Genomic DNA, 10,816 nt, shown 5'->3' with positions numbered 1-10,816 from the left:
AGGCCCCCTGTAAATGGTAAATGTTGTTGTGGCGGGGGGGGGGGGGGGGGGTAGCGGCACTAAACTTGCTGTTGCAAGATTGAACAGTCGGGGACCCCTTCGATCATCAGTCACAGGCTCTAAAATTTTTGTTGACGGGGGGTGGGGGGGGGGATGATTCGCCAGCCTTGGGGCCCCAACGGCCATCCTTCCCTTGGCTTGTACTCTGTCCATACGGCATACTATAGAATGGCGATCTACGGGGCCCCTACATCGGCGGGCCCCAGGCGACCGCCTAGTCCGCCTACCGTTAGATCCGCCACTGAGACGGAGTAGCAATGCTCGGAAGCGATTCCGAGCAGTGGGTGGGATTCCGATGAACCATAACTAGATTGTACCACAGACTCGTCCTAAAAACATTATTTAATTGTTTAATATTTTTAACATAGCTCCAAACGAGTAACATAAGAACTATTTTACTCTAAATATCATACAAGGAATACAATGAAGAAGAATCATGGCACGAATTATGTACGATCAACATACATAATCAATTTCATCATTTCCTTAAGCACAGTTTCGTTTCTTGACCTGTTCATTCATTCCTTTCGCATTTTGCCAACGTATCCAATAAGCTACGTGAAATTCCAGTTTGTTATTTCGACTTATTTCTTTTGTTTTTCGCAAATCGCTGCGTCCTGTAGCAAAGAGTCAAGGGCCGTTTCTGTTTTCTGTCGCAATATAGTTTCTGTTTTTTTTGCGATGCTACAGTTTTTTTTAACTTACCATGAATCCGTTAACACTTTCCATTTTATATAACATTTGTAACATGTTGAAATGGGTATTTGACGTTATTCATTATTGCAAGTATAAGGTTATGGTGCCAATTATTTGAGTCAAATGGAAAAGCGTCAAACAAAATCTAGTGTAGGTACTAGTTAACAGAACAGTAGGTACTTTCTAAGCAGACAATCGAACATATTTCATAAATTTGTATTAACTGATGTGAGCGTGTGTCTATATTGAGAATGTTGTGTCTCGTTCATTGCGCCAACAACTTGTCGTCAATAAAAGTGAACTGCAAATAACTGTTGCTGCAGATCAATTTTGGCTAGTAAAAGTAGTGCAGTTTCGTGATAGCTTTATTCCAAGGACGCTGAGAGTAGCGGTTTCAGCTGTTATATCCTGAGTATAAAAGGCGTTGGTCACGATATCACATGTCACACTGAACCTCAACGAGTAAACAATACTGCTCCAATAATGGCGTTCAAAGTAAGAATCACTAAAATAACTAGAATAATATGAACACACACAACTATAGCTATAAGAAAAGTTAACCCTTATTCCCTTCCATCTTGCAGTTCGTTCTGCTCGCTACTCTGGTAGCTGCCGCCAGCGCTGGTCTGCTTCCTGTGGCTCATCATGGATCGATCGCTACGTCTCACTCCACCATCCAGCACCATGCTGCTCCCGCTATCCATCATGTCGGATCGGTCCACGCCGCCCCGGCTATCTACCAGCACTCGGCCCCGGCTATCGTCAAGACCATTGCTCAGCCCACGATCATCAAGTCTGTAGAGCACCACGCTCCGGCCAACTACGAGTTCTCGTACTCCGTCCATGACGAGCACACCGGAGACATCAAGAGCCAGCACGAAACTCGCCACGGAGACGAAGTCCACGGACAGTACTCGCTGTTGGACTCCGACGGTCACCAGCGCATCGTCGACTACCATGCTGATCATCACACCGGATTCAACGCCGTCGTGCGCCGTGAGCCATCGGCTGTGAAGATCGCTCAGCCCGTGCACAAGGTGATCGCCCAGCCCGTGCATGTGTCCAGCTATGCCCATGCTCCAGTAGCTCACGCCACTGTCCAGCACCACCATGCTGCCCCGATCGCGCACTACGCTGCCCCGATCGCGCACCATGCTGCTCCGATCGCGCACTACGCTGCCCCGATCGCGCACCACGCTGCTCCGATCGCGCACTCAACCTCCAGCATCGTCCATGGACCGAGCCATCTGAGCCATCATCATTACTAAGAATAATTCTAGTGGTGTAGTAAGGACTTCAGTTACAAAACAGATAGTTTTTAAAAGCATAAATAAAAAGCGATTAAAAATTATAGCTGTGAATTATTTATTTAGATGTCCACTCGAGACTTTTAACCATATCTCAAGATGTTTATAATTTGAAATCTTATCCTTCTCAATAATATTATTTTTCGTAAGCCATTTTCGCCTATAGCCTCACCCAGAGTATTTACTGTAATGGATTTCCAATTGATTTTACTTTCGTTTACCTCTACTGTTTTTTCTCATGGCTTTTTTGTGATTATGTAAAAAATCTGTTATATCGTAATGAAAAACTTAAAATGAACCTGATTCTCGCTTTTTATCCTGAATACCGGATTTGTATTTTTTATTCTTGTTAGCGTTTGCATTTACAGGTAGCCTCGAAATATGCTGTAAGAATTATACGCGAATTCGGAGATACGCGGTTTTCTATATATGACAGTTCTATGAGTAAATTGTATCATACCAAATAATCAGAATCATAAGCAATACGGCAAAGCCGTTCCTCCTGAATAAAAATAATAATAATGATCAAAATCAGAATCGTGTCAAATAACTAATTTAGTGGTTAAAATCACCCGTTACATGTACAATTACACAAAAATTTTCAACATTTTGGATGGAAAGCGAGTTTGACTTACGCGGAAATCTTAAATACGTGGTTCATTCTCGATTCTTCACGGGTCATAACTAATGACCCAGCTTTGAAAAAAACATCCAGTTACAACCATTTAGAGTAATTATAATTCTTAGTAATGTTAATTCATTCCGACGACAAGTTATTTAAACTAGATAATGTTAACAAAATACGTTTGATAACCCATTCCATTCCCATTCCGTTCTGACAACCAGTAGTTATTTATTTTTGGATAGTTACTTTTGACTAGTTATTTTAAAATAGTTACACCTACTAGTGAACATCTGCGAACCAGCAGCTAATACATTGCTATTACATTTTGTAGATGGAATTGGAATCGGTGTGTCAAAATGCGTTACCAAAGAAGAAAAAGAGTAGAACAAAAAACCATATGCATTGAAATGAAAAGCAGAACAAAGTTAGATAAGCTTTTATCGTAAGAGAAAGCGTTTCAGTCGTTCAAACAGCCGAGCCGAGGTGGAATAAAACTTCGTTCGAGCGGACGTTTCGACACTTGATCATTCAGGCGATCATAGAAACCTTTAGGAGGTTTCCCTTTCTGGAAACGTTGGAATTTACCTTGGGTAGGGGGACATAACTAAACTCTTTAAATGAGAAGTCGATAGATGTTGGATGGGCATAGTCCTATCCTGACAGTCCGAACGAACCTGATCTGCCATAATCGTTTGATTGGTTTTATTTATACTCAAAAGAAGTTAAGGGTTTCGCACATTTGGTTCCGGGTTTTATGTTGGAAAGTTATTGTTTTCACTCAACTAGTTACGTTTGTCTTTTGTTGACAAAACCAATGATTTTTTTTTCGCTAAGGTCCTGTTTTGGGCTTAATGCTTATACTGTTCCTGCTTTGGGTTATAATGTATAAATTGTTCCTGCTTATGTTGTACGTTTCGGTTGCTTCTGTTAAGTGTGTCACAATTGTTTTTATATGAACGGTGTGGCCTGAGCTCTTCCGGGTGTGTATGGTATGATCTGATTTACTGAATGTGTAATGAATGTGTTACAATAGTGTGGTTTGGCTTCCAAAGTTTGTGTTGGAATGTGTCTATAGCTGATAGTGTGTATTATAATATGTTCTGTATAGAAGATATGCTACACAGTAAGAAATTTTCAAAAATTATTCGTAATTATTCAACAAAAATATGAATGTGAAATTCAATATCACGGCACTGTCTATACTCACGGAGTTCACCTTTATCTACGACTTAATTATACTTTCTTATTTTTGAACATGTTTCGAAGTGTTGCAACAGAAATAAAAATAAAAAAAAAACCTAAAGGTCTGAAAAGAATCATATTTCTTCAAAGTATAAACAATTAGTCTATACATGCAGATAGTACCTTTTTAGTGAGTAAATATTTTCTGCTATTTTCAATAATTTGTTTTACGTTTTATTAATGAAAAATAATTTGTAATCATATATTTTTGTACCAACCGTCCACTAGCAAATGTGATCTGGCCGTCAATCCTGAAATGAACGTATTCCTAGCCGTAGCCGATGGAGGTGTGTCCAATCCAGACTGGTTCTTTTACTTTCATCGTATTTTCGGTGACCAATATGTTGCACTTGTTGACTATGTACTTGTTTATCTTTATGCTTCTTCGTATACTTGATGTAGATCAGTTTTGGCAAGTAAAAGTAGTGCAGTTTCGTGCAGTTTGTGATAGCCTTGTCTCAAGGACGTATACAGAATTCTCGATTTCAACTGTATCAAGCGTTGGAGTCTCTCATTTTACACTGAGTATAAAAGGCGTTGGTTACGATATCACACAGCACAGTCACACTGAACCTCAACGAGTAAACAATCCTGCTCCAATAATGGCGTTCAAAGTAAGAATCACTACAATAACTAGAACAATATGAAACACACAACAAGAGCTTTATTAAAGGATAACACGTTTTCCTTTCCATCTTGCAGTTCGTTCTGCTCGCTACTCTGGTAGCTGCCGCCAGCGCTGGTCTGCTTCCTGTGGCTCACCATGGATCGATCGCCACGTCGCACTCCACCATCCAGCACCATGCTGCTCCCGCTATCCATCATGTCGGATCGGTCCACGCCGCCCCGGCTATCTACCAGCACTCGGCCCCGGCTATCGTCAAGACCATTGCTCAGCCCACGATCATCAAGTCGGTAGAGCACCACGCTCCGGCCAACTACGAGTTCTCGTACTCCGTCCATGACGAGCACACCGGAGACATCAAGAGCCAGCACGAAACTCGCCACGGAGACGAAGTCCACGGACAGTACTCGCTGTTGGACTCCGACGGTCACCAGCGCATCGTCGACTACCATGCTGATCATCACACCGGATTCAACGCCGTCGTGCGCCGTGAGCCCTCGGCTGTGAAGATCGCTCAGCCCGTGCACAAGGTGATCGCCCAGCCCGTGCATGTGTCCAGCTATGCCCATGCTCCAGTAGCTCACGCCACTGTCCAGCACCACCATGCTGCCCCGATCGCGCACTACGCTGCCCCGATCGCGCACCATGCTGCTCCGATCGCGCACTACGCTGCCCCGATCGCGCACCACGCTGCTCCGATCGCGCACTCAACCTCCAGCATCGTCCATGGACCGAGCCATCTGAGCCATCATCATTACTAAGAATCATTCTAGTGGTGTAACAAGGTCTTCAGCAACAAAACAGATAGTTTATAAAAGCATAAATAAAAAGCGATTAAAAATTATAGCTGTGAAATATTTATTTAGATGTCTACTCGAGACTTTAAATCACATCTCAAGATGTATCTAATTTGAAATCTTATTCTTATTACTAATATTCTTTTTTGTAAGTCAATCTCGCCTATAGCCTGAGTATTTTCTGTAATGAATTTCCAATTGATTTTACTTTCGTTTACCTCTACTGTTTTTTCTCATGGCTTTTTTGTGATTATGTAAAAAATCTGTTATATCCTTACGAAAAGCTTAAAATGAACCTGATTCTCACTTTTTTATCCTACATTTGAAACATTTGTATTTTTGTTTTATTCTTGTTAACGTTCTTGTTGTTACCAGGTAGCCTCGAAATATGCTGTAAGAATTATACGCGAATTCGAAGATACGCGGGTTTCTAAATTTGGGGTCCTTTCCGTTTTAAGTTCGTAGGCTGAAATTTCAGCCTGTCAGCTGTTTGCATTGTATAGCAGTTTTGTGTTTCGGACTGGTGCACAATTGAGGATATTAAAGACACACGCGGCTCTTCTGTATAAACCACTTATATTCTAATATAAATAACATATATTCTACAGGACTGTTGTGTGTGTCGGGTCGCGGCCTATGATCGAGTGCCGACCCTCGGTAGCCCGATCGCTCCCGAAGCCCTTAACGGCCATTCGGACGTCGGATGCTGTCAGTTGCACGACAGCATCGAGTCGCGGTTACACTGCACCGCTTCTGTACACAACAAGCAGTTTTCGAGCAGCTATCTAAGTAGGTATAATATACAGGTGGGCTTATCTCAAGGTGTATGAATGTAGAAGGCTGATTTTTATTGCTTCTGTTTCTGAATGAATATTGTAAGAGTGTTTTGTGTATTCGTCAAGCCTCCAGAAAGCTTGTTTGAACAAAAGTTTTCACCCATCCTGTTAAAAAGTGATAATAAAATTTAGTTATAAAAAACATGCTATGAGACCTGGACTACATACACTTTGATTCTAGATTCCACCACGTGATCTCTTTAATGCACCTTGGGGTAAATGTAGACAACACCGTGTTTTCGAGCAGGTACTCGAATCTAATTCTAGCTTTGAGGCTAGAATAATCTAGACTGAAAATTGCAGGCTAGTTTTGTGTGTCGTTTTGTATGGAGTGTTCACATGATTTCAGCCTCCAACTGTCAAACTCCATACAAAAACCTGACTAGAATCGTGAAGGGCCTCTGTGACAGTTCTATGAGTAGATTATATCATATCAAATAATCAGAATCATAAGCAATACGGCAAAGCCATTCTTAATGAATAAAAATAATAATAATAATCAAAATCCGAATTATATCAAATAACTAATTAAGTGGTTGAAATCATCAATTACCATTTAGTTTTTACGACCAGTTTATATTTATTTTTGGACAGTTACTTTTGACTAGTTATTTTTAAATAGTTACTCCTACTAGTGAACGTCAGCGAACCAGCTGCTAATACATTGCCATTACATTTTGTAGATGGAATTGGAATCGGTGTGTCAAAATGCGTTACAAAAGAAGAAAAAGAGTTAAACAAGAAAACATATTCATTGAAATGAAAGGTAGAACAAACTTAGATAAGCTTTTATAGTAAGAGGAATCGTTTCAGTTTTTCAAACTGTAAGAAATGTTAAAAATTATTCGCAATTATTCAACAAAAATATGAATGTGAAATTCAATATCACGGCAATGTCTACATCCACGGAGTTCGTTTTTATCTACGACTTAATTCTACTTTCCTTTTTATACATGTTTCGAAGTGGTGCAACTGTAAATAAATATAAAAATGAAAAGTATCCTATAAACAATTAGGCTATACAGGTAGATAGTACCTTTGTACCTTTCTTTCATTTATAAAAATTATTTTAAAATTATACACGTTTCTACCAATCGTTCGCTAGCAAATGTGATCTGGCCGTCTATCCTGAAAAGAACGTATTCCTAGCCGTAGCCGATGGAGGTGTGTCCATTGCAGACTGGTTCTTTTACTTTCATCGTATTTTCGGTGACCAATATGTTGCACTTGTTGACTATGTACTTGTTTATCTTTTGCTTCTTCGTATACTTGATGTAGATCAGTTTTGGCAGGTAAAAGTAGTGCAATTTCGTGGTAGCCTTGTCTCAAGGACGTATACCGAAGTCTCGATTTCAACTTTATCAAGCGTTGGAGTCTCCCATTTTCACTGAGTATAAAAGGCGTTGGTCACGATATCACACGTCACAGTCACACTGAACCTCAACGAGTAAACAATCCTGCTCCAATAATGGCGTTCAAAGTAAGAATCACTACAATAACTAGAACAATATGAAACACACAACTAGAGCTATAAGAAAAGTTAACCCTTATTCCTGTCCATCTTGCAGTTCGTTCTGCTCGCTACTCTGGTAGCTGCCGCCAGCGCTGGTCTGCTTCCTGTGGCTCATCATGGATCGATCGCTACGTCTCACTCCACCATCCAGCACCATGCTGCTCCCGCTATCCATCATGTCGGATCGGTCCACGCCTCTCCGGCTATCTACCAGCACTCGGCCCCGGCTATCTACCAGCACTCGGCCCCGGCTATCGTCAAGACCATTGCTCAGCCCACGATCATCAAGTCTGTAGAGCACCACGCTCCGGCCAACTACGAGTTCTCGTACTCCGTCCATGACGAGCACACCGGAGACATCAAGAGCCAGCACGAAACTCGCCACGGAGACGAAGTCCACGGACAGTACTCGCTGTTGGACTCCGACGGTCACCAGCGCATCGTCGACTACCATGCTGATCATCACACCGGATTCAACGCCGTCGTGCGCCGTGAGCCATCGGCTGTGAAGATCGCTCAGCCCGTGCACAAGGTGATCGCCCAGCCCGTGCATGTGTCCAGCTATGCCCATGCTCCAGTAGCTCATGCCACTGTCCAGCACCACCATGCTGCCCCGATCGCGCACTACGCTGCCCCGATCGCGCACCACGCTGCTCCGATCGCGCACTCAACCTCCAGCATCGTCCATGGACCGAGCCATCTGAGCCATCATCATTACTAAGCGTTAATTTAAAACTAGATTAATGTGTTGTTTAGGTTGAATGTTAATAAAATAAGTGCAAAAATTTCAATGTCATTGGAAATGGCAATTTTGAAATTTATTTTCGTAGTTCTATAGATTTTGAGAAGAAATTATTATTCCAAGAGCATTGTTTCATGCTGATTTGCCATGCGAATCAATGTTTTGTATCAATGTTTCGATGCAACAAGCCATTCAGTTCGGCTAACAGCTTTGTATCCTATTTTGTTGAACAGTCTTATTGATCTTTCATTATTTCCATCGATGAAAGTATGCACATCTTGCTTGTATTGAACAGCAATATGTTTAGTTATAGCTTTTGCAAGAGTACATCCGTAGCCTCGATTGCAGCGTTCGTGAACTGTATATAGGTGTCTACAAGTATAAACAGAGTAGCTTTATTTTATATTACCAAGATGAAGAAAAATAGCTTACCCCACAGCGTCATGATCATTCTGGAACACACATGCTACTAGTTCTCCCGATGTTTTGTCAAACAAACCGAAAGCCCCGAAATATTTAATGGCAGATTCGAAGTATTGCTGCGATGTCCTGTAGCGATATGGCCACCATTCGTTTAATTGTTTGGCATGTTGAACTTGTAATGGCTTTAAATCTACGTCGGCTGGAACGCTAAATATCGAAAACTGGATCAAATTGAGAGGTTTCATTTATTCATTCATTCGCTGTTATTAATGTTCAATTTTTGTTACATGATTAATACATTGGACCCTCTCATAATGAATTTTTGTACTAGCTTATTTTTTACGTTACGTGCAATTCTAATTGCCTCACAAACGAGTAAGATTTTGATAACGAGGTAATTTGGTGTATTGATCCACGGATCTTTGAACCATGTATTCGAATGAGGTACGATTGAAAACACTATTAGAAATAGAGCACCCTGAATAAGAAGGATTAGGTGCTTTCACGCAAAATAAAGCGATAGAGTTTTGATGTTTGCAATCCATTAATCTGTTTCGTATGTCAGTTGGAGATATGTGGTACAGAAGTGATCAGTAAAAATAAACAGAATATACCAGAGTACATTATCAATAACGAATGCAAAATTTGTTGAAATATTTTAAAGCTTTTGAACGTTTTAAGATTCATATAAAATGATTCGTTAAAACCCTCGTTTGCTACTGGAACAAAAATGTTTCATGTATCAAACAAATCAAATGAAATCTATCTTTTTGCGTAAAGAGTATCTGCTATAATATGTAAGTTGTAGAACGAACTCGTTATGCGAGGATCCATTGCATATGATCGCTTGTAATACACAAACACGTAGCAATTTTGTAATGATTTATCTTATCACTTACATATAACTAAGCTTAGCAGCTTCTGTTTGTGGCATCCAATAGTTAACACAATCGGACCAACTTTCGAACTGAACTTTGAGTTCCACTGTTAATTGAGATAGCTTTGCACGAATTTCACTGTTATCACCTATCACAAACATAGGTTTGATTCCCCATTTAATGTAAGTGGTGTGCTCGAGAGCGTGCGTAAGCTCCGTAGGAGGAACTTCCAATGTATTCATAAAGATGAATAGGTCCTGAAAGTGTTGGATTTGTATTAAACACATGTGTCACTATAAACCACCAAGAATATATACCTCTTCACGACTGATGGCTACAAAGGTTGCCAAACGATTTCCTTTCTCATTGTTGGGAATGTAAACAGTTTTTTGTAGTCGATGGGAGACTTGCTCCTTATCAGTGTCGTGAAGTGTGAGATTGGTGCGTAAAATATTTTGCAACAGTGACACAAACTGTATCGACTGTGCAAGGAATTGTTTGTATATGCCAATGAGATGTTTCAATTCTTCCACGCGTGCTGGACGTAACGGATCCATTACACAGTCCGTCTTGATTGTGTCGATGACCGAAATAAACTGAGAGTACCACTTATTTGTCGCTCCCACTCAAACCATCAACGAAACGTGATAAACAACATTCCTCTCTTAGAATGTTGTTTCGCTCTCGTTTGCCATTGGTGCCGTCTCGTTGATGCCGTGCAAAATGTTAAGAATTATTGTTGATGACGATGTGTCGAGCTTCAACCATAAACGCATGTTTGGTTTGTCGAACTTCATACACATGTCGAACTTCATACCCTCATACGAAATTTCATGTGATAATATAATTTGTTTGATCAAATGATGAAATCAAAATTTTCAGCTTCCTGTTCACATCACAAATCTTCTTTAATCGACGCACAAAGCATCAACACACGTTTAATTCTCAAACCTCAAAACTTTCACGAGACGTAATAAACAACATTCCTCTCTTACCTTGTGGGTTCGCTCTCGTTTGTCGTTGACGCCGTTGAGGCAAAATGTAAAGAATTAGTATTAATGATGATGTGTCC

General features: G+C 40.7%; 4 protein-coding genes across 5 annotated transcripts; 3 read left to right on the top strand and 1 right to left on the bottom strand.

Annotated features, from left to right (window-relative positions):
- The first annotated feature begins 1,181 nt into the window (after positions 1-1,181).
- On the top strand, positions 1,182-2,628 carry LOC4578370 (cuticle protein 7). Its single transcript, XM_001238122.3, has 2 exons — positions 1,182-1,251; positions 1,341-2,628. Exons 1-2 carry the CDS (start codon positions 1,240-1,242, stop codon positions 2,022-2,024), a joined length of 696 nt encoding a protein of 231 aa, XP_001238123.2. The 5' UTR covers positions 1,182-1,239; the 3' UTR covers positions 2,025-2,628.
- A 1,851-nt stretch (positions 2,629-4,479) lies between these two features.
- LOC4578376 (cuticle protein 7) lies at positions 4,480-5,399 on the top strand. The gene is made up of 2 exons (XM_001238121.3): positions 4,480-4,544; positions 4,633-5,399. Exons 1-2 carry the CDS (start codon positions 4,533-4,535, stop codon positions 5,314-5,316), a joined length of 696 nt encoding a protein of 231 aa, XP_001238122.2. The 5' UTR covers positions 4,480-4,532; the 3' UTR covers positions 5,317-5,399.
- A 2,190-nt stretch (positions 5,400-7,589) lies between these two features.
- LOC4578313 (cuticle protein 7) lies at positions 7,590-8,504 on the top strand. Its single transcript, XM_001238135.3, has 2 exons — positions 7,590-7,668; positions 7,757-8,504. The coding sequence occupies exons 1-2, from the start codon at positions 7,657-7,659 to the stop codon at positions 8,420-8,422; spliced, it is 678 nt and encodes a 225-aa protein (XP_001238136.2). The 5' UTR covers positions 7,590-7,656; the 3' UTR covers positions 8,423-8,504.
- Positions 8,493-10,760, bottom strand: LOC4578369 (uncharacterized). 2 transcript variants are annotated; one of them, XM_001238134.3, is made up of 4 exons: positions 10,062-10,760; positions 9,766-10,001; positions 8,876-9,073; positions 8,493-8,815 (listed from the first exon to the last, which is right to left on the bottom strand). In XM_001238134.3, exons 1-4 carry the CDS (start codon positions 10,299-10,301, stop codon positions 8,611-8,613), a joined length of 879 nt encoding a protein of 292 aa, XP_001238135.3. In that variant the 5' UTR covers positions 10,302-10,760; the 3' UTR covers positions 8,493-8,610. The 2 variants fall into 2 exon arrangements, with proteins under 2 accessions (XP_001238135.3, XP_061510939.1); XM_061654955.1 differs by lacking the exon at positions 8,493-8,815 and having other exon boundaries at positions 8,951-9,087.
- Positions 10,761-10,816: the final 56 nt, after the last annotated feature.

The sequence above is a fragment of the Anopheles gambiae genome, chromosome 3 (genome assembly GCF_943734735.2).
Source record: "Anopheles gambiae chromosome 3, idAnoGambNW_F1_1, whole genome shotgun sequence".
In the NCBI taxonomy this organism is placed as follows: Eukaryota; Metazoa; Arthropoda; class Insecta; order Diptera; family Culicidae; genus Anopheles; species Anopheles gambiae.
The sequence above is the reverse complement of the archived record's forward strand: the minus strand, read 5'-3'. Positions and strand labels throughout refer to the sequence as shown.

What these genes read in the sequence shown, in the direction of transcription:
- LOC4578369 (XM_001238134.3), bottom strand. Translation starts at nt 10,301, where the DNA reads ATGGATCCGTTACGTCCAGCACGCGTGGAAGAATTGAAACATCTCATT. An exon ending in TAGCCATCAGTCGTGAAGAG is followed by an intron (nt 10,002 to 10,061) that starts GTATATATTCTT and finishes CAACACTTTCAG; the next exon opens with GACCTATTCATCTTTATGAA. An exon ending in GCTGCTAAGCTTAGTTATAT is followed by an intron (nt 9,074 to 9,765) that starts GTAAGTGATAAG and finishes TTCGATATTTAG; the next exon opens with CGTTCCAGCCGACGTAGATT.